The 23,273-nt window shown below is 45.5% G+C and overlaps 1 protein-coding gene across 4 annotated transcripts; it reads right to left on the bottom strand.

The window, feature by feature from the left end:
* Positions 1 to 1,381: 1,381 nt before the first annotated feature.
* Positions 1,382 to 22,770, bottom strand: LOC113262216 (zinc finger protein 596-like). Of its 4 annotated transcripts, none has more exons than XM_048226282.2 (7): positions 22,605 to 22,770; positions 12,020 to 12,106; positions 11,120 to 11,276; positions 10,433 to 10,559; positions 9,606 to 9,701; positions 8,971 to 9,053; positions 1,382 to 3,674 (listed from the first exon to the last, which is right to left on the bottom strand). In XM_048226282.2, the coding sequence occupies exons 3-7, from the start codon at positions 11,222 to 11,224 to the stop codon at positions 2,337 to 2,339; spliced, it is 1,749 nt and encodes a 582-aa protein (XP_048082239.1). In that variant the 5' UTR covers positions 11,225 to 11,276; positions 12,020 to 12,106; positions 22,605 to 22,770; the 3' UTR covers positions 1,382 to 2,336. The 4 variants fall into 4 exon arrangements, with proteins under 4 accessions (XP_048082239.1, XP_048082241.1, XP_026364311.1 ...); XM_048226284.2 differs by lacking the exon at positions 22,605 to 22,770 and adding an exon at positions 21,289 to 21,475; XM_026508526.4 differs by lacking the exon at positions 12,020 to 12,106.
* Between the last annotated feature and the right edge of the window lie 503 nt (positions 22,771 to 23,273).

Here is a 23,273-nt window from a genome sequence, read left to right as displayed (position 1 = left end):
GCCATCTGGTTATTTTGCCCACTTCTCTTAGAATCCTGCTGTTTGGTGTCTTCTGGGAATGTGTTTTGCCTGGTTGATTCCTTCCCTCACCCTGCCTAGGCTCTTCTCCTCTCTTGCCCTCAATTCCTCTGAACTGGTTTCAAAGGGTAACAATCTCAGGCTCCCCTAGCCCAACCCCACCCAATGGGAGCATCTGCTCCCGCCAGCGCAGGAACTTCCCATAGTCCTTCTTCCTCCCCACCCACCCTACCCTTCCCCCTGACTGTGCCCCCAACACTGGCCAGTTCTGTGCTGTACCCCTAGGTGCTGCTCTTCGCCCCACAGTCCCCTCTGCTCCAACATTCTTCCTCAGCTCCTGTCCGGGGGTCCTAACCTTCCCCAGCCATCCTGTTGTCCTTCCATGGCCTTGATCCCATCTGGAGTGGGGTATCTGAGCCAAGAACCTAGAAGGGATGAGGGGGCATTCTTTCTCTTTGAAGGTTGGGCGCTCAATGATGGGACCTTCTGGGGCAGTCACAGTGAGCACACTCCTTCTGGGGCTGCAACTGGGATCCTGAAAATGGGTGACTTCCTCCCAAAGTCAGCTCCCCCAGCTCTCGCTCGGTAGCGCCTGGCCAAGAAAGGCAGGCAAACATCTGCCAACCTGAAAACAAGAGCTGCAACAAGAGACAGATGAGTGTTTATTTGGGATTAAAGAATCGCGGGTTGGGGAGCACAGATTCCAGCAGTAACCAGAAGTGTCCCACGTAGGGGGTGAAAGCAAGGGGTTTTTATGAGAAATAGAAGGGCAACTACATGGCTGGGGTCATATGACCAATCCTGGAGAGTTTTCGTGTGCACTTGAGAAAAGGATGCATTGTGCTGCCTGTGGCTGGAGTGTTCAGGATCCACCTGATCTACTGTGTCATTGAAGGCTCATGTTTTCTTACAGATTTTGTCTGAATGATGATTATCCATTGATGAAAACATGTGTTAAACGCTCCACCTATCACAGTATTACTGTTTCTCCCTTTACGTGTTATCTTTTATATATGTAGATGTTCATTTTTAAAAGATTTTAAGAGTCAAGGAGAGTGAGACAGAGCACAAGCAGGGGAAGAAGGGGCAGAGGGAGAGAGAAGCAGGCTCCCCACTGAGCAGGTAGCCAGAAGAGGGGCTCAATCCCAGGATCCTGGGATCAATACCTGGGCCGAAGTGAGATGCTTAACCTACTGAGCCACCCAGGTGCCCCTATCTGTAGGTGTTCCTATATTGGATGCACAAACATTTAGAGGTTATATCCTGCTGTTGAACTGACCCCCCCTTATTGTCATGTAATACCCTTCACTGTCTCAATAATAGCTTTCTAAAATGAAAATTAATGCAGAATTCAGTCACAAACTATGTATCAATCTTTAATTCATCGTTATGATCTACATACATGGTTAACAATATGTAGTAATGATACATCATCTTGTGTTCTGTTTTTCAGTTAATATTCAAAGTTACTTTCTAGTTGAACCCAATCATCGTAATTATTGCTGTATGAAAAATAAGACCTGACCAACATAATGGATTTTTTAGCGACAACTTTGCTTCATACGCAGTTCTACATACTAGTCCATTAAGAAAAAAACTCATTGTTTATTGTCATAAAATTCTGCATTTAGAATTCCCAGATGATGTCACAATCCTACATATGTTTCTTACATTTTCATAATAGGCCATTAGGCAAAAATATAAATTAATGTCTAAACTGTGTGATTAGACATTCTCGATAGATGTTTTTCCTAGTCAGGGATTTCTGATGCAAACTCTAACCTCTCATCTGATTTTAGCAATGGCATATATACAGTGTGAGAAATTGCATGTTGACTAAGGAATTAAAAATCACTGAAGACTTCCATTCATTCACTATTCTACAGAGTGAGAAACTTCACATGCCTACGATAGTTTTTCTACTAGTAAAGGTTTTTTTCCATGCATATTACAATGAATAAGCTCCCCCAGCATCAATTTTTCTGTTATTCTCCTAGAGTGACCTCCTTCTGTAAAGATTTTCCTGTGTAATTCCCATTCTAGGGAGATTAGATTATCATTCATACTGAATTTTCTTGTGCACCCTACAATCGGAGATCAGCTAATGTCTCTTCCTCCTTGATTACAAATACAGGGTTCCTTCAAATGGAGTTCACTCATGTTGCGTAAGGATAAATCTAAAATGAAGGCATTTCCATAATAAATATGGCCATAAATTTCCCCCACTTATGAGTTCTTGGATTTCTTTTAGATTAGAGCTGTGGCTGAAGGCTCTCCCATCTTCTTTCAGTACATTAAGAGTAAATTCTGTCGTGTCTTCAAAGGCAAGAGCTCGTAACAAAGGCTTTTCCACATAGAGGACATTTATATGGGTTCTCTCCAGCATGAGTTCTCTCAAGTTCTTTAAGATTAGAGCTCTCAACAAAAGCTTTTCCACACAGAGGACATTTGTAGGGGTTCTCTCCAGTATGAGTTCTCTCATGTTCTCTAAGATTAGAACTTGTAACGAAGGCTTTTCCACATAGAGGACATTTATATGGTTTCTCTCCAGTGTGGGTTCTCTCATGTTTTCTAAGACAAGAGCTTGTAACAAAGCCTTTTCCACATAAAGGACATTTATATGGTTTCTCTCCAGTGTGAGTTCTCTCATGTTCTCTAAGACAAGAGCTCGTAACAAAGGCTTTTCCACACAGATGACATTTATATGGTTTCTCTCCAGTATGAGTTCTTTCATGTTCTCTAAGATTAGAGCTTGTAACAAAGGCTTTTTCACATAGAGGACATTTATATGGTTTCTCTCCAGTGTGAGTTCTCTCATGTTCTCTAAGATTAGAGCTTGTAACAAAGGCCTTTCCACATAGAAGACATTTATATGGTTTCTCTCCAGTGTGGGTTCTCTCATGTTTTTTAAGACAAGAGCTTGTAATAAAGGCTTTTCCACATAGATGACATTTATATGGTTTCTCTCCAGTGTGAGTTCTCTCATGTTGTCTAAAACAAGAGCTTTGAACAAAGGCTTTTCCACATAGGTGACATTTATATGGTTTCTCTCCAGTGTGAGTTCTCTCGTGTTCTCTAAGATTAGAGCTTGTAACAAAGGCTTTTCCACACAGAAGACATTTATATGGTTTCTCTCCAGTGTGAGTTCTCTCATGTTGTTTAAGGTAAGAACTCTGAACAAAGGCTTTCCCACACAGATGACATTCATAAGGCTTCTGTCCAGAATGAATATGCTTATGTCTAGTTAAAGATGAAAAATACCTGAAGTGACTCCCACACTGATTACAGACAAACGGATTCTCTCCTGTGTGAGTTATTTTATGGGAACGAAGGTGAGAGTTTCGACTGAAGTTTTTTCCACATTCATCACATTTATAGGGTTTCTCTCCCGTGTGAATTCTCTGGTGTATGCAAAGCTTCCTTCTATTATGGAAGCACTTCTCACATTGATTACATTTATAAGGTTTTGCTTCCATGTACGTTTTCTGGTGTCTATAAAGGTCGCTTCTATGATTGAAATGTTTTCCACATTCACTCCATTTATAGGGTCTCTGTCCAGTGTGAGTTAAGACATGCGGAGTCAATGTGTACGTTTGAGTGAAAACTTCACCATACCCAATATGTTCAAAGGGGTCTTCTCCTGAGTGGTATTTTTGCTGTTGAGAAAGAGATGAGACTGTTACAGGACTTCTCAGAAACACACATCCATTCAGTTCTCTATATGTGAATTCTAGGCTGACCGTTCAGTGACAATATCCAGTTAAAACCTTCCCCAGTTTCCTTACATGCACATGGGATATTTACCTCCTGCATGCACAAACATTTTTACCGTTGTGTATTATATGGATGCACGTTTCTGTGATTTGTCCTGTGTAACCTTCCACCTCAACCTGCACAAACGCAGGCTAAACAATGTTGTGTGTGAGACTTGTGCTGCATGAGTGACCTCGGGAGACTGGCTAGTGGACATTAGCTGCCTCCAGGTCAGAACTGGCCCTTCTGGTCTGGACGCCGAGAGCTGTCAGTCCTGCCTTGCATCCCCTCCTGCTCCAGGCTGGGCTGGCCCCCCGGAATGGAATCCGGAAGAGGAGGCAAACACACATAGCCCAGGCTCCTTGAAAATGTAAAGACGTGATAACACAGAAATGTAGCTCACTCCAAACTGCATGTAGGCGAACGAATGTTTAACTTCAGACCCTGTCACGTGCCCTCTAAATACAGTCCTTATGGGGATGGTCAGTGGGAAATCCCGCCTGAGGAGAGGACACTGCCCAGGCCTCTCCATCGGGACTCCAGCCTGGCTGTCTCGACGGGGCTTTCCCAGCTGATGAGGCTGGATGTTCCAAGTACCCGAGCTGATGTAACTTTGCCTTGTTCTCCTTTACTGCTTACTACTGCCTCATCTATGTGCGGATCTCCCTTTTCTTCTTTCTGTTTCTATTAGATTTTTACGATATCAATGGAGTGTTTTTTCCCCTTTGAAATGGAGAGTACGAGACTGCTGTGAATCTTTTATGTAAAACGTAACTGGTGTAGTACGCAGGATTCATGACATGCCTTTTCTGCTTCGAAGAGGAAACCCCCGCCCTGATGTTGATATTCCTGAGTAGGTAGATCCAGTTTTGCTCACTTGCAAAAGAACGGTCTAAGCAGGTCAGTCTGCATGAACAATGGGAAGGTAAACTGAAGTCGGTTGAGCCGCTACTGCTCATAGACACCTTACAAACTGTAACTGGGATTGATGATATGTCATTCCTAGCTCGCTGGGGATGGTGTTCATTAACAGTGTATAGACAAATGATCACATTGTGATAAGTGCCAGAAGGAAAAACTAAAACTAGAAAAGGAAGTAGCAGATTTATAATCTAGAATGGCTATGCTTCAATATCAGACTTACCAAGTCAACACCTATCAGCATGTGGCAGAAAAAGCAGCCATATGAGTGGCCAGGTAGAAATAAAAGAGGGAAGATGGACACTAAGAAAGTGTGCGTAACTATGGCTTCTGCTGGGTGTGAGTGGGGCCCTGACCCCTGGGATGGCAACATCTGGGATGACGATGAGAGGGGTACAGACCCAGCCTCTCAGAAGGAGCCATCTAGAGCAGCAGGGGAATCACCTGGCAAGAGTGAGAAGAGATATTCTGAGGACTCTGGGAAAAGAATTCCTCATGAAGAGATGTTACAAATACAAGATACTGTGTTATATAAGGTTTAAAAAAAGGTGGATTCTGAATACACTGCTATCGTCTGTGGCAGTTTCAAAGACATTTTACCTTATGATGGATGGAAATAAGGGAAGCAACCCTGTATGCAGAAAAGCAGGAGATATGTAAAAAAGATAAGGAATGGGAATGTATTTTTGTTGAAGGTAAAAGAAGGTAATTTTGTCCTGGATGAGACAGGTTGTTTGGAGAGTAATGGCTTGGGACAAAATGTGAATGCAAAGTAAAGCTGTAGAAGATTTGTGAAGATCTTTGGAATTTTAAGTATGGTAAGGACAAACTTGAGTGAATGGATTTTAAAAGTACATGGTGTAAGATTAAAATTCTGCTTTTTCTCTGTTCAAAAGACCAAGTTTCTCAAATTATTGGTTTGCTCTTGCTAATAAGAAGATGTAAACAGTTGCTCAGAAAAACCAGTTTCTATGAGTTGTCTTTACCGGGTCTTTAAGGATCGGTAACCCTATTTAAGGCATGTGCTTTAAAACTTTCTAGGGTTTTAACAAACATCCCAAGATTTCAATCGCAAACAAAGTCTTTTTCACCAACTAGGCCTTTTTATTCAGTGTGTTAAGTTACTTGGAAGGCACTGTCAAACAAATGATGTTAAGCCTTATGTTACGTTGTTTGGGTAAATGCTATAATTATTCTAGAGATTGTATGCAATTCCTAACGTTTTAATAAAGGTCAAATAAGCCCATGCTATCTCAGTTGCAATTTGTTATCAAAAGGATGACTTAAAATAATGGTTAATTTAGTGTCGCAAAGTTTTCATCAATAATTGTTAAGACAGCTTTCAAAGTCTTTGGTAACCTGGAACTTTCAAGTTTTGCTTGGATGATAAACTGGGATTGAATTCGTTGGACGTCTATTCAAATAGGATAAAGTGCTAAAGCACTGATTACTGAAACAGGCGTGTACTTCTGCTTCTTATTACAGAGAAACTAAGGATATTTGAGTCTTCTGATAAACATGCTTTGTGTTTAATTGATTCATAAAGCTGTCATCCAAAGAATTCTGGTGTGACAGTTCACAACTGGTTACTAGTTTTTATTGAAGATGCCTACAGGAAGACATTTGGCAATGGGCCTCAAATACTAAAATTACTTTTTTCCATGTACACGCCCACAGTGTGCTTACCTCCACAGAACAGACCTTCAACAGAGTTGCTAACTCACTAGTCCGATCATGGCAAACAGCTGAGCCTGTGACCGACAAAAAACTGGGGCAACAAGCACACGACAAAAGCAGACACTTGGGAAGGCAGGCTACTCACAGGTGGGCCCAGGAACTGTGGGATACCCCTCACTCAGGATGCAATAAAAGAAACCATATTAAAAGGTCCAACTTGTCAGATTTGGCAAAAGCAAGAAATTCCACAATGGTACAAAGGGCAGATACAGCAGCGAAGACTCCCTGCCCAAATTTGGCAAACAGATTATGTGGGGCCATTACCCTGCTTCCAAGGCTGTCGATATATTTGTGTGGCAGTGGACACTTACTCTGGGTATTTAATAGTTGGCCCATTTGCCCATGCCACCCAAAAGAAAACTATCAAAATCTTAGAGACTATTCTATTATGATGTGCCTACTCAGATCCAGAACGATAATGGCTCCCACTTGAGAGGTAACTTAAAAAGAGCTTTTGCCGGGGCGCCTGGGTGGCACAGCGGTTAAGCGTCTGCCTTCAGCTCAGGACGTGATCCCGGCGTTGTGGGATCGAGCCCCACATCAGGCTCTTCTGCTATGAGCCTGCTCCTTCCTCTCCCACTCCCCCTGCTTGTGTTCCCTCTCTCGCTGGCTGTCTCTCTCTCTGTCGAATAAATAAATAAAATCTTTAAAAAAAAAAAAAAAAAGAGCTTTTGCCTCCTCCTATAACATTGAATGGATTTATCATATTCCCTATTACCCCCAGGCGATTGAACTGATGACACACATAAACACACTGTTTAAACAACAATTTAAAAAATTAGGGGATGGCTCTTTATCAAAATGGAAGTTATACTTAATGGAGGCTTTAAAAATCCTAAACAACAGACCTATTGGTCAAAATGCAACTCCATTAGGGCAGATGAAGTCCCCTAATTTACAAATAAGCCATATGACAAAACCTTCTAGCCAATATTAATATGCTAGAATATTAGTTCAGGTGCTAAATGACCTTAGAGGCACTTGACAACATTCCCACTTCTGCTGAAGTACTGCTCGAGGAGGGGATGCTACAGTCCTCATGTATGCTGATCACAAAACATCGTTATCATATTTGGATTCTATGCTGTCCCATCGCCTGCACTCAAGCCGAGGCTCTCTCCACCAAAGCAGGACAACCGCTGATCCTGCCCTGTGGGGCCCACCACTCTTTACATGTAGGACCCACATGCTGGCGTCATGATGGACATGAGATTTATTCCCAAAAACATGTCGGGCGTCTTCTTGACCTCACTGACCAAACTCGTCAAGAAAACTAATTTCACTATAGGACTAATAGCTGTCATCTCTCCGATGATGGTAAATATATGTGTAAAACTGAGAAAGCAAACTCCCAATGATGTCAGTTTTAAATGAGAACCTATGCTTGTGCCTGTGCTTATTTTCCATTACCAACTGTTAATTAATCCAATCAATACTTCCCCTAGTTTATTGGACTGGTTACCCTGTTGGGGAGGGTTTCTAAAGGATGCTGTACTCATAATTACATTCACTATACTATTTATACGTTGTTAGGCTTTGTGGATGTATCAAAAGTGCCTTGCAGGTACATATGGTGTCTTATCATGCATGACAACTCAAGGACCAAATGCACTGTATGGATGGGGGTTTCTGTGATTTGTCCTGCATAACCTTCCACCTCAACCTGCACAAATGCAGGCTAAACAATGTTGTGTGTGAGACTCGTGCTGCATGAGTGACCTCGGGAGACTGGCTAGTGGACATTAGCTGCCTCCAGGTCAGAACTGGCCCTTCTGGTCTGGACGCCGAGAGCTGTCAGTCCTGCCTTGCATCCCCTCCTGCTCCAGGCTGGGCTGGCCCCCCGGAATGGAATCCGGAAGAGGAGGCAAACACACATAGCCCAGGCTCCTTGAAAATGTAAAGACATGATCACACAGAAATGCAGCTCACTCCAAACTGCATGTAGGCGAACGAATGTTTAACTTCAGACCCTGTCATGTGCCCTCTAAATACAGTCCTTATGGAGATGGTCAGTGGGAAATCCCGCCTGAGGAGAGGACACTCTGCCCAGGCCTCTCCATCGGGACTCCAGCCTGGCTGTCTCGACGGGGCTTCCCCAGCTGATGAGGATGGTGTTCTAAGTACCTGAGTTGATGTAACTTTGCCTTGTTCTCCTTTACTGCGTACTACTGCCTCATCTATGCGCGGATCTCCCTTTTCTTCTTTCTGTTTCTATTAGATTTTTACAATATCAATGGAGGTTTTTTCCCCTTTGAAATAGAGAGCTCGGCTGCCGTGAATCTTGTTACAGAACACCTCGGTAGCATCTTTATTGGACGGCAAAGTGTTTCTGACGACATAATTATGTTGCGTGCAAATAAACCACGGTTATACAATTATCCTTTTATCAGAGCCGTTAAAGTTTAAATCCAGGCTAATTTCTTCCCCAAATTAAATTTTCAACCACATTCTGTGACAATGTGTGGTTCTCCTGCATTATTAACTCATCAGACTCCCAGGCCTGCAACACACACAGGAAACGTTTGTCCTCATGAAACTTACTATTATGTTGTAGTTAGACGGGTCCTCCTTGAAGATATCTTGCATAGATATTGTTTCTTCCTTCTTATGGCTGTTTTCCAAGCCTGAAATAATTGAAGATAATAAGAAATAAACCTAACAAATATCTTGAGTAGAGAATTAAAGTGTTGAAAAATACACAAGACCCATGTGTGTTCCAAACACTAACTGCTGCCATGACCAAATAATGTGAAACTGAGGATTATACTGGTGAATAGACATACACTTTAGAATACTATCAATCAGAATACCATCAATGAGAAAAAAACTCAACAAAGAAAAATGATGGGCTGTTGCAGAAAATGAATGGAAATCATTAAAAAAGAGAGAGAGAGTGAGAGAGCAGAAATCATGACAAAGACCACAATGTGAAATCTTACCTCCTATGAGGACAAGAGCATTGCTTCTCTGAGGTCAAACGGAAGTACAGACACATGCAGAGAAACTGATGTGTGACAAGTAATGACCCAGTCTGAGGAACGTGGGGTCACTGGCCACTCAGTCCTCTGAAGCTATCATTCACTCAAGGAAACATGTGCTGACATCAATAAAATCCTGCTCACTCACTCGCTCACTCACTCGACTTCTCGCACTGAGCGCGTATGTCCACAGCTCACCTGGATTCCAGCCTTGGGCAAATCCTCTGTCTTCCCTCCACAGCTCGCCTCCTTGCTCCCACTGGGAAATCACATCTGACTGGAAGAACTGACAGCCTAGATCAGTGGGAGAACAGTACGTGATTTCACAGTTCTGCGCTCAGAACCTTGCATGATATTCTACTCTGCAGGCTACAGAGGAAGAACAGTGTGAGCGCTGCACAACCGCCCAGAGAGTAACGCCTTCAACACTGGAAACATCAGTAAAGTTCTCAGCCTGACGCCGCACCCACATCAGTCCAGACCCCTCGCTGCTGATGCTCCTGCCCAGGCTGAACGAGTGCAGGAGGCTCAGTGTGTGCGTCCAGAACGAAAGAGATAAATGTCCTCACGGGGCCGTTAACACTATTTCCAAAGGGAGACAATAAACATACGCTCCACTAGAATATTCTGTGGAGTTTATGTGGAAAGTGATACGAGGTGTTCAATTTTCTACTGTGCTCAGACTTCACCATAGTGCCCAGAGCAGAAAACATTTAAGATATTTACTTATTCATCCAGAAAAAATTCATTGTATTCCCAGCATTGTCCTGGGTCTTGGAGAAAGTGCAGTAGAAAGATACACAACTGTAGGCAAGACGACTATATTCAAATTATTATGTGACACACTTAATGAAAATAAAGAAAGTTATAAATATCATCTAGTCAGAACAGAAGGGCTAAAAGAACATGAGTTAGGGCAGAGCTGTTAGACTACATGGAAGCTGGACACCCTACGTGGTTCATAAATAAAAAGATGAATGAAAGAATGGATGAATGGACGCACGAACAGACGGTGGCAGACTCACCCACGGAGACCAGATGAGTGATGTTCTCCAGCATCACATCAATGTACAGCTTCCTCTGGGACCTGTCCATCAGGGTCCACTCCTCCTGGGTTAAGTCTATGGCTACATCTTTGAAGGTCACAGATTCCTAAAATATCAGATATTGGGTTTCAATAGGCCCATGCTTAATAATCCGTAGGAGAGAACTATCAACAGGATACTGAGGGCAAAGGGGGGAAGCTGTGTGGCTAGGAAGTTCAAACTCCACTTGGGGCTCAAATCAAATGTTCTCCCATGCTGATCTGTCTGTGCCTTTCAGACACTTTCAAAAATACGCACACAGTAAGCATACAATTACTTCATTATCAAGGAAATGTCAATGTGAAATAACCTGGCAATTTCCAATTAACTGGTAATCTTGACTTCCCGGATGGCAATTATAACCTAGATTAAACAGCACTGACGGGCACCTGGCTGGCTCAGCTGGAGAGCATGTGACTCTTGATCTTGGGGTCATGCGTTCGAGTCCCAGGTTCATAGAGATTACTAGAAAAGCAAATTTATACGTAGTGGTGCTGAGATTTCCACTGAGCTAATGTGCAAATGCCTTTTCTACAGCCAACACAGAACACACACGTGATGGGTCCACTCTTATGAACAGGCAGAGGCTCGTGAAGCAACGCCCAGCACTCGCCGTACAAAACTCACTTGTTCTTTAGAAGATATCAGGGCAGACAGTATGGTGAGGGGCTCCTGAGACTGCTCTTCTGAAGGCTGGCCCCAGAGGGGTCCCTCTTGCAGCGGGCTCTCCATTCTCAACAGCAATTATCCTTGGATCGGTTCTCTGTGTATTAATCCTGTTTTTCTGTTCAAAGGCAACAGAATCCTCTCAGTTAGTTCTGGCCTCTCTTGGTCTTTCAAAAATTGCTTCAGGATTTTAAATTTTATGCTAATTTCTACACACATTCTGCCAAATGCACAATTAATTTTTTAAAAATACTCCCTGGGCACTGTTTTCAGATCTCCTATTTTAACAAAGTTTAATCACAAAAAGGGAAAATGGGTGAAAGGGAGAAGGGCAGTAGAGGATTTTAGTCATCTTTGGAAGCTTCCAAACTTCAAGCATATGTTAACAAAACCTTTTGTTTAAAATTGAGAGGAAAAGATGATTTCTTATTTCTTCTCTTACACAGAAGTTTCTTGTGTTCTCTGGAAAACCGCACGGCTGGAACACCTGTCTCCTTCCTCATGGGCTGACTGTAAACTCCTGCTCGCCTCTGTCACCCCTCCCACATCACTAGGACTAACGAGTACACCACTTCCCAACTAAGACCATACGATGCATGAGAAAGGAAAACTCTGCCAGTTTCTTTTCTGCAAGGACATCCTTAACGGAGAATGAGATTTATTAGTGTAAATGTTGGAAAGGAGATTATTTCCTGATCAATCTCTGACCAAACGCAAGTATCCCTGAGTCCTGAGAACAGTTAAGTAGCACCAGCTCCCTGAACACTGCCTGGATGCACTGACGAGACTCGGGCCAAGAGCAGTCTTCCCATCCCCTGGCAACAGAGCTTTCACTCAGGGAAAGATCCCATCTCTACTCACCCGCAGTTGCATTCTCAAGAATTCAGCCACCCCCTCGCCTCCTCTGGATCTCCACTCACAGAGAGTACAAGCAATATGCAGGAAAAGCTGAGCAAGGAGAGAGAAGCCAAGAGACTCCAGTCTTATCCCCCATTCCCGGAGACCCTGATCGTGAATCCCTGGTACCCCTGCATGCAACCCCCCAGCTCCCTCTACAATAATATGCCATGGGCCCTCAGAGAAGTGGGGGGCTCTCACATCTGCCTGGAGCAAAAGCGAGAAGGCTTTGGCTACCGTTGCTAGTAAACGAACTATGAATATTCTTTACTACTTTCAGACAAGGGAATGAAAATCATGGAGTTTATAAGTTAACCAGCAAGTTGTGTATGTGGGTTTTTTTTTTTTTTTGAAGATTTTATTTATTTTAGAGAGAGAGAGAGATAGCAGAACAGGAGGGACAGAGGAAGAGGGAGAGAGAATCTCAAGCAGACCCGATGCTGAGCATGGAGCCCGACATGGGGTTCGATCCCAGAGCTCTGAGATCACGCCCCAAGCTGAAACCAAGTCGGACGCTTAACCAACTGTGCCACCCAGGCACCCCTCAGACAAGGAAATGAAAATCATTGAGTTTATAAGTTAACCAGCAAGTTTTTCATAGGGTTATTTAATTCCTTCCCTGAACTCCAAACCTAAAGGCCCTGACTTAGAAAATGTAGAATGCAGGCATCTTACAAGGAAATTTATTTGTTCAATCTAACATTTTTGTTAAGTTGTAACTGGAATACTGTCCTACATTCATCATCAGCACAAACAACACCACAGCATTTCATAAATCTTGTATTTAAAAATACTGGTAAACTTTATGGGACACCCAGATAGCTCAGTCGGTTAAGCGTCTGCCTTTGGCTCACGTCATAATCCCAAGGTCCTGGAATCGAGCCCCAAATCCGGCTCCCCGCTCAGCAGGAAGTCTGCTTCTCCCTTTGCCTCTCCCCCCACTTGTGCTTTCTTTCTCTCTCTCTCTCACAAATAAATATCTTTAAAAAAATAAATTAATCAAGTATTGGCAAACTGTAAATTCTTACCAAAATTTTGTTAGTACTTAAATGTATTTCATGGAACAATGATATTATATCACAAACAGAAGTAGATTTAACTCACCTCCTTATACCTAGAGTCCAGAAAATAAGGAAGACAAAATAAAGTTTAATAAATACGACTCTCTGCTTGGAAAATTAAATACATCACTTAATTAATCCTTATGAAGACTCTGCTGATTTCGGTATATTTACTGCTATGGACTGAATGCCCATGTCCCCTCCACCCCACACAAATTCACTTGTCAAAGCCCTACTTCCCAACATGGTGGTATCTGGAGGTGGTTTAGATGAGGTCATGAGAGTAGGTCCCCCATGAAGGAACCGGTGACATTATTAGAGGAACAGACCATAGCTCTCTCTGCCATGCTGGGACTCAGTGAGCGCCAGGCTTCTGCAAGCCCAGAACTGGTCCGTCACCAAGTACCGAATCTTCTGACACCTTGGTCTGGGGAGTTTCCAGGCTCCAGAACTGTGAAAAATAAATGTGTGTTGTCTAAGCCACCAAGTCTGTGGTACGTTGTCACAGCTGCCCGGAATGAGTAAAACATATACTTCTCGAACAAATGACATGAACATCATTTCGGAAAGCTTTAATGATGTGACAAAATTACATGGCTAAAGAATGATACAGCTAGCACTTTAATTGTGGTCTGTTTCCCAAACTCAGATTTCTAAACACGGTCCTCTTCAGGGGTACAAAGCACCCCCAGGTCTTAGCAGGAACGCCCGCCAGATCAAGAACCAGAGACCTGTCCAGCAATCGCTGCCGTCCCTCCGTTCAGCTGCTGCTCAGGATCACTCTCCCTCCTGGGGCCACCTTCAGGCTACCAGCCCCTAATTCCATCATCTTTACCACCCACTTCAATCCCCATGGACTCCTTTCCACATGCATGCACAACAACAAAATGCAGTTTTGTTCCAACTGCATATGCAAGACCTGTCCCAATGCCTGCTTACATGGCTTGTGCTCAAAACCATCTGAGATCAAAAATCCCATTTTGTTAGTTCTGCCTTATCTCCCTGATAGATCCATTTCTTCCACCCGTTTAATCACCAACACCCTGTAACAGACAACAGTCCTATTTCTCAAAATTCAAACATTCAAATAAATCGCCTTTTTTTTCCCCCCACACCAGCAACTAATTCTCTGACAGCAAGTGGGTGTGCTAGGCTTCAGTTCAATCCTGACACTCTCTTCCTGGAGTCCGTATCAGATCCCACGAGCCTTCCTCTACTTCAGATGCCAGCCACAAATGTGGTGCCAGGCAACTCACACTCCCGCCGGGCACACTGCAGGTCCAGGGGTTCCCACAACCCCTCAAATGAGGCTTGGTAATTTTCTAGAATGACTCCTAGAATTTAGGAAAAACTTTACTTAGGCTTCCTGGCCTGTTATAAAGGACAGAAATGGTCAGATGAAGAGGTATGGGGTGAGGTCCAGGAGGGTCCCCAGGGTGTCATCCCTGTCCCCATGGAGGTGGGGTGCATCACCCTGCAGCAGGTGGAAGCTTTCACCAACCTGGAAAGTCTCCAAAACCCGTTGTTCAAGAGTTTATAGAGCTCAATCTCCAGCAAGCTCTCCCCTCCCCAGAGGCTGCTGGGGTGGGGCTGATATCATTCACAAGCACAAATTTATTCATAACACTCTACAGCTTTAATTTCTTCCATGTTTTCTCACTGGCCTTGAAGGAGGACCTTTAGACCTGCCATAATCTTCAGGCCCTGAAATCCTCCTGCCTGTGGCCCCAGCTCATCCACCCAGCTCCCCCGACTGCGGTCTGCTCCCAGCTCCTGGGGCACAAAGGTTTTTCTTATCTCAGCAATTTTACTGAAGTTCTATTACCATGAAAAAAAACAAGTCTCTAAAATTATTCATACCTCCGTGAGTATTCCTAAGACTTTGCTCAAATGAATTTTTTTCAAGATTTTATTTAATCATTTGGGAGAGAGCACAAGCAGGGGGAGGGGCAGGAGGAGAAGCAGACTCTCTTGCTGAGCAAGGAGCCCAATGCAGGACATGACCTAAGCTGAAGGCAGATGCTTAACCAACTGAGCCACCCAGGCGCCCCTGCTCAAAAAAATTTTGTAAGAAATTAACTAAAATATCTGTATTTTACACGAGAGTACACAGTGGTTTTTTTTTTTTAATTTCTTCAAATTCTCTCTCCTAAATTAGCCTTTAAACAACACACAGAGTCTGACAATTTATCCTTTTTATTCTCTAGTATAATTACTCTGTCTGGCACAAGCCTTGTTCGGAGTCCCCTACCGCATACATCCCTTTCTGATGAAAAGAGATCATCACTGCTGCAAGAACACTGCAGTGTGACTAGGCTGGCAAGACACAGAAGAGAAGCCTGAAGCACTTGACTACCTTTAGTGCAAGCTATTAAAAGAATACTCACCTTCGAGAGTCAGTATAGATTCACTTTTTCTTTTTTTTTAAGATTTTATTTATTAATTTGACGGCGAGAGAGACAGCCAGCGAGAGAGGGAACACAGGCAAGGGGAGTGGGAGAGGAAGAAGCAGGCTCCCAGCGGAGGAGCCTGATGTGGGGCTCGATCCCAGGACTCTGGGATCATGCCCTGAGCCAAAGGCAGATGCTCAATGACTGAGCCACCCAGGCGCCCCAGTATAGATTCACTTTTATATTTGATATAAATACACTGAAAAGAAAAAAAGACAAGCCAGTCTTTCTGGAAACAAATGCCTATGCCTAAAATGAAAATATACTGCCTGATAATTTTCTTCAGAAGTAATTTATTTTTTTATATATTAAGATAGGTCCTAAGACTTATCAACTTTTTCATATTATCAAAAAATAGCTGAAACACATCCTATTTATGGGAAAATCCACACTAAAAGTATATTCTCAGAAACTAGAATATTTTGAAGCATGTCAACTATTACAGTCACTAGGATTTCAACAAAATCTGACTTGGAGAGATCTGTGTTGGATGGTCTCTCTCTTCCCAGGGGCTAATGGAAGACAAAGGTCTGCACAAAGATTTCATTTGCCTGCCTGGAGAAGTACAGGAGAGGGTGTTGAGGGCAATGTCCTGGGCCTAGAAGGATATACAACGTCTCCCTGTCCAGGTCCTAACTACAGGTACACTTCGTTTTAGTGCACTTTGCAGACAGTTTTTTACAAAGGTGTATGGAGACGCAATGTTGACCGGCACCATTTTTTCCAACAGCATTTGCCCACTTTGTTATCTGTGTGTCATATTTTGGTAATTCTCGCACTATTTCAAATATTTTCATTAGTATATCTGTTATCGTGACCTTTGATGATACCATTTCAATTGTTTTGGGGTGCCATGTGCCCATATCAGATGGCTAACTTAATCGATGCTGTGTATGTTCTGACTGCTCCACTTAGCTGTCCCTCCATCTCTCTCCCTCCCCTTGGGTCACTACTGTTGAGACCCAACAATATTAATATTAGGGAATTAATAACCCTACACTGGCCTCTCAAACGTTCAAGTGAAGAGTCCCACGTCTCTCACTTTAAATCAAAAGCTAGAAATGATTAAATGTAGTGGGGAACATACATCAAAAGTAAGACAGGCCAAAAGCTAGGCCTCCTGTGCCCAACAGTTAGCTGTGCTGTGAATACAAAGGAGAAGTTTTTGAAGGCAATTAAAAGCACTACTCAGTGAACACATGAATAAGAAAGTGGAGTGAGACAAGCTCATTGCTGATATGGAGAAAATCTGAGCAGTCTGGAACACATTTCCCTAAGTCAGAAGGAGGTGGGGAAGCTGTGGAAAAGTCTGAAAACAGCAGAGGTTGGCTGGTGGGCATTAAGGAAAGCACCCATCTCCATCACATAAAGGGACAAGGTGAAGCAGCAGGTGCTGATGGAGAAGCTGCAGTACGTCATCCAGAAGATCGGGCTCAGAGAATCCAGGAAGGTGGCTACACTCAACCACAGATTGTCAGTGTAGACCAAGCAGCCTTCTGTCAGGAGAAGATGCCACCTAGGACTTTCCCAGCCGGAGAGACGTCAATGCCTGGCTTCGAAGCTGCAAAGGACAGGCTGGCTCTCCTGTGAGGGACTAATGCAGCTGGTGACTCTAAGTGGAAGCCAGCGCCCACGTACCATTCTGAAAATCTAGGGCCCTTCAGAATCATGCTGAGTCTGCTCTGCCTGTGCCCTGTACATGGAACAACACAGCCTGGATGACGGTACATCTGTCTACAACATGGTTTACTGAATATTGTAAACCACCACTGAGGGCCTACTGCTCAGAAAAAAGATTCCTTTCAAAATATGACTGCTCATGGACAATGCACCTAGTCACCCAAGGGCTCTGATGGAGACGGACATTGAGATTAATGTAGTTTTCATGCCTGCTAACGCAGCATCCATTCTACAAAACGGCAGAGGAAACAGGGACACAGACATATGGGTTCAAGACCCAGAACTTTGATAAATTAGAGGGGAATAAAAGCTTATAAGAATCTCTATAGGAAAAAAATGCAAAAACAGAAGCGTTTCCCCCCCTTTAAACTGTAGGCTGAGAGAACCTGGGTGGCTCAGTCAGTAAGCATCTGCCCTCAGCTGATTTTGGGATCCTGGGATGGAAACCCCCCCCCCCCGCATTGGGCTCCCCACTCAGTGGGGAGTCTGCTTCTCCCTCTCCCTGACCCTACTCCCCATCTGTGCTTCTGTCTCAAATAAATAAATAAAATAAATCTTTAAAAAAATAAAAATAAAAAAAATAAATTGTAGGCACAGTTATAAATATGAAAGAGTTGAATAAATATTTGTTGTTAAGGAAGAAAAGGTGTTATAAAAACATGCGTTCAGAGGGTGCGGTGCTGAAAAAGCAACATTTGTGTAGACTGAAAAGTGCTGCTGGTAGTCATTCATGAAGAAGCCTGGGGAGACCAGTGCAGAGAGGGGAAAGAGCATGTGCAAATGTCCTGAGGTGAAGCAAGCCTGACAGGACCATGAATTAGCAAGTGGTTTGTGCACTGCAACAGTGTGAGTCACAGTTACACCTTTCTGGTGACAGTTAACCAAGGTTTTAATATTACATTTCATTTCTGTTTTGTTCAGTGTTCATCTCTGGCAAACAAATATTAAAATCAGTCTGTATATTTTTTTGGCAAACAAAAGACCATATGGAAGCTTCTTTGTGAAAGGAAAATGGATAGAAGCATTAAGATACAATTGCTGAGGGGTGCCTGAGTGGTTCCATCAGTTAAGCATCTGTGTTAGGCTCAGGTCATGATTCCAGGATCCTGGGATTGAACCCCACGTCTGGCTCCCTGCTCAGTGGGGAGTCTGCTTCTCCCTCTCCCTCTGCCTCCAGCTCTGCCTACTTGTGCTCTATCAAATAAATAAATACAATCTTAAAAACAAAAAGATACAACTGCTGAGACAGAGCTCCTTATATTCACCCCTACTCAGTTATATCTGAGAGGCAGAGAGTTGAGAAGGGATATGCTAATCTTAAAGTAAAAAGATTAAAGATATTTGAATTGGGGGGCGCCTGGGTGGCTCAGTCGTTAAGCGTCTGCCTTCGGCTCAGGGCGTGATCCCGGCGTTCTGGGATTGAGCCCCACATCAGGCTCCTCCGCTATGAGCCTGCTTCTTCCTCTCCCACTCCCCTTGTTTGTGTTCCCTCTCTCGCTGGCTGTCTCTATCTCTGTCAAATAAATAAAATTAAAAAAAAAAAAAAGATATTTGAATTGGGTCTGAGATAGTTGGCTTCCTACTGCTGGTTCTTTCTGTCCTTTAAGTTAGTGGTCCAGGAAAACTGGTGTTTATCAGATATAACATAACAGTGTTCATTTCAGAAAATTAAGAAAATATCAAATCCCTATGCTCTCCCCTGTTGACACCCATGAAAAAGCCCATGCAAAGTCAAAATTCACATGATTATGTGAAATAATTTATAACCTCAATGAAAAGTGGTCTAAGAATAATTTCCATTATAACAAGCACTGCTGGGGCGCCTGGGTGGCTCAGTCGTTAAGCGTCTGCCTTCGGCTCAGGGCATGATCCCGGCGGTCTGGGATCGAGCCCCACATCAGGCTCCTCTTCTGGGAGCCTGCTTCTTCCTCTCCCACTCCCCCTGCATGTGTTCCCTCTCTAGCTGGCTGTCTCTCTCTCTGTCAAATACATACATAAAATCTTAAAAAAAAAAAAAAAAAAAAGCGCTACTTATGTAGGGATGAATTCTCTCCTGAAAGAGGGATGCAAGGAAACAGAGACTCAGAGACATGGTGTACAGTTTGGTTTACTCAGATACCCACCTTATGGGCTCAGTTTGTCATAGGGAGATATGCATCCCATACAGACTCAAGAGGACTCACTCCATTTGATGTGGAGACTCCCAAGTACATATTATATATAAACCTAAATGTTGAGGATTTGATGGAGAAGGTGGCCTGGAGGCTGGATGGGTTACAAAGAATTCTACCACTTGAGTCCTATGTAAGCGGAGAGGGGATGAAGAAAAAGTAAATGAAGAGTCCAAATGTCAAGACTACTTGACCACCAATGGTGTAAAGTCCTGGCTCCTTAGTCAGAGGCCACTTCCCAGCAGGTCTGAGAGGAGTAAACTAGCTCAGGGGAATGGAGAATGGAGAATGAGGAATGGAGACCTGGAGAAGCACTAGGACCCCTTCTTTATAAGAACTCCAGAATGGTTACTGTTCTATTGCCTAACAGAAAAATATCTTCCAAGTTCTCAATTGATTTGAGTTCAAATATTAATATTAAATCAACTTAAAAGTTTTGAGAAAGCCATGGGGAGCCTGGGTGGCTCAGTCGTTAAACGTCTGTCTTCCCCTCATGTCATAATCCCAGCGTCCTGGGATGGAGCCCTGCATTGGGTTTCCTGCTCAGCAGGGAGCCTGCTTCTCCCTCTCCCACTCCCCCTGCTTGTGTTCCCACTCTCACTGCCTCTGTCAAATAAATAAAATCTTAAAAAAAGAAAAAAAAAAGTTTGAGAAAGCCAGAGGGGTGTCCTCTCTTATAAATAATGTTTGGGAAGTTCTGCAGCATAAACAGTTGCAATCTGGTATTGCCAAATTTCAACCAGCATAAACCTCAGTGTTTCCAAACGAAACATAAAAAATAAGATATTAACTTACATTTTCATGTTAAAGTTTATTACGGGTATAAATGAAGCTACTGAAATTTGAAAATCCAATTTGATTATTGTTTTATGTTTATGGTGTGAAAATTAGTAATGGGAAACCTCTCTAAAATGGAGTCGGGAGATTTGGCAGGGAGAACTCTCAGTCAACTGCAGACCCAGCAGGAAGAGGGACTGGACCTTTCAGGGACTTGACCTTGCACGTGGATACTACTCTACAACTCCAGCAGGAGGAAGAAAAGCTCTCCTCATCCCCCCCCAGGACCACAGCTCAGCCAATGAGAAGCCACCACACTTCAAACTCCCGTTTCCTCCAATGGACTTTTAGTTCACAGCAACCTTCCCAACTTACCCCTTTTCTCCTTAAAAAAGCATGCCTCTCCTTTGTTCCCCTACTTGCCTACAGTTTTTCTGCAGCTTGTTTGTCCCGGATTGCTATTCTATTCCCAAATATTCCCCCTATATTTACCAGCTGCTAAAATAACCGCAGTTCTACTTTTAAGGTTAACAATGGGAAACAATAAACATCCGTATCAAATGTCCTCAGATACTGAAAAATTAATCTTTCATTAACTAAGAGCAAAAACCACATATTTCCTAAACAGCATCCGTTTTACAAGCCTCATTATCCTAACTGGACACAAAACATCGAGAAACAGAAAACAAAAACAATGATTAGAATATGCCATACTTCTCAAAATAAAACATTTTCAGATAGCTTCGGCAGCAGACGTCGGACAACGTGAACTTGCCATACACAGAGCACTTAACGACCTACACCGATCCTCGGAGGCCAGCCCCGCTTCGCCCCAAGTCCCGGACACCGAGCCCGCGGCTGCAGCTCCGCCTCCCGCCGAGAACGCTCCACTCTCTCCCGGCTGGCCTCCGCCACCCCCGCTCGCTCCGCGAACCTAAGCCCAGAGCAGCAGCCGCGGCAGCGGCGGGGATCCCGCCGGCCCCGCACCCCCAGCCCAGCGCGTCTAGACAACGGGGGCCGTGCACACACCTGTCACCCCAACCGGGAGACGTCTGCGCACGCAAGGTAAGAGGCCTCGCGACTCTAAGTCTCACCTGGAACTGCCCCAAACAGCTCTCCGGAAGTGGGGAAGCAGCGGCCGGCTCCCTCGGACACCAAGCAGCAGCCAACCGACCCGAGCGGCCAGCCAGCCGGCGCGCGGCAGCGAACGAGGGGCCGACCGGAAAGTCTGCGGCCGCCTCTTCCTACCTCCGTACGTACCCTGCCCAGGCCCCGCCCCACGCCGGCCGCGCCCCGGCCGCGGCCCCGCCCCTCCGCCGACGTCCCGTCCCGGCTCCGCGCTCGGCCTCTCCAGGCCCCGCCCCACGCCTGTCGCGGCCTCGCCCTCCGCCGACGTCCCGTCCCAGCTCCGCGCTCGCCCTCCCCAGGCCCCGCCCCTCCGCTGACGTCCTGTCCCGGCTTCGTGCTCGCGCTCTCCAGGCCCCGCCCCACGCAGGCCACGCCCCGGCCGCGCCCCCGCCCCTCCGCTGACGTCCCGTCCCGGCTCCAGGCTCGCCCTCCCCAGGCCCCGCCCCACGCCGGCCGCGGCCCCGCCCCTCCGCCGACGTCCGGTCCCGGCACCGCGCTCGCCCTCCCCAGGCCCCGCCCCACGCCGACCGCACCCCAGCCCCACCCCGCCCTTGCGTGACGCCCGGTCCTCGCTTTCCGCTCACCCTCCCCACGCCCCGCCCCACGATGGCCGCGCCCGCGCACTGGCCCCGCCCCACGATGGCCGCGCCACACTCTAGCTCGGTCCCACTCCATCTGACCCCGCCTCTACAAGCCCCGCCTCTCGAAGGCTCCGCCCCAATTCGTAATTTCCTGGCGCCAGAACTTTTCTTGGCGCGAAGGATCCCCTGCGGTGGTGGGTGGGCGTTGGTGTTTGTGGTTCAAAGCCGCGCTTCGCGGTCGCGTCCCCGCCCGGCCCTCCCGGACGGCACAGGCCCCGTCCCTGCCGCCCCGCCCGCCCGCGCGGAGCTGCGCGTCGCCCTTAGACGCCCCGAGGCCGGGCGCTGGGGCCGAGCCAGTGTCTGTCCTGTTGGAGTGGCTCCGAGGCCTGCACGCTCGGCCTTCCGTGTCTTCCCTGTGTCCCCGCATGGCGCCGTGTCCTCACTCGGGACGTGAGTCCTGGCTCTGCGCGTCCCCCCCACGCCCCGGTGGCGCCGGGGCCGCCCAACACTCCCCCGCCCGGGCCCCGGGATTCGGCCCACCCCAGTCCTCGCCGGCCACCCGCCTCCCCATTCCCGTCCTCCAGCAGCCGGGCCCTGCGGCTTCCAGGCCTCCCCTCCGCAGCCTCCGATGGCGGAGGGGACGACCCCGTTCTGGGACACTTCGTGTTGTACTGTCCCCAAACCCGTTCCCCTGGCCTTACCTGCCCGAGCGTGTTTACATTCCCAGTATCCCACTGCAAAGTCAGCTCTTAGTAGGCAGCCGGCATCTTCGTTCCATCTCGGAGTGTCGAGTGGGCGGGGAGATGAGGGAAAAAAGAGCCCAAGAGAGAGAACCCGGGAGACAGCGTGTAGGGAGAGTGAGTAAGGGCAAAATAGAGGATGAGAAGTGGGAGGTCCTTTGCAGTTGGAAAAACAGTAACAGTGGAAGAGAGGAACCTGGGCAAGAAGCAGTGGGATCAGCAGAGACATGGAGGAGGGGGCCTTGCCCAGTAGCAGCAGCGGGGGGCAGCAGAAGGGTAAATGCCATATTCATTCGATTTTTAGCCTCCACATTACTTTCCCTTTTAAATTTATTGTGTGAGGTTCAGATTAGAGTCCTCAATGCTTTCCCAATCTTTATTACATATTGAAAATATTATTTGGTACTCTGTAACTTTACACCAATTTAATGTGCACTCAGGGTATTGATAATTTTTAATATTAAGTCAGACCCAGTTTAATCAGTGTAATAGGTTACAGCTTCCCTTCTTCACTTATGTGATCTTTTGACTTAGCTGGTTGTGAGCTAAGGTCTCCAACCAAGGGTGTGTTCTCTTCAAGTTTCCTTTGTCCTTTTTCTACAAATGTGGAACCATGGGCTGGATTGTCCA

This window comes from Ursus arctos, unplaced genomic scaffold, assembly GCF_023065955.2.
Source record: "Ursus arctos isolate Adak ecotype North America unplaced genomic scaffold, UrsArc2.0 scaffold_27, whole genome shotgun sequence".
In the NCBI taxonomy this organism is placed as follows: domain Eukaryota; kingdom Metazoa; phylum Chordata; class Mammalia; order Carnivora; family Ursidae; genus Ursus; species Ursus arctos.
The sequence above is the reverse complement of the archived record's forward strand: the minus strand, read 5'-3'. Positions and strand labels throughout refer to the sequence as shown.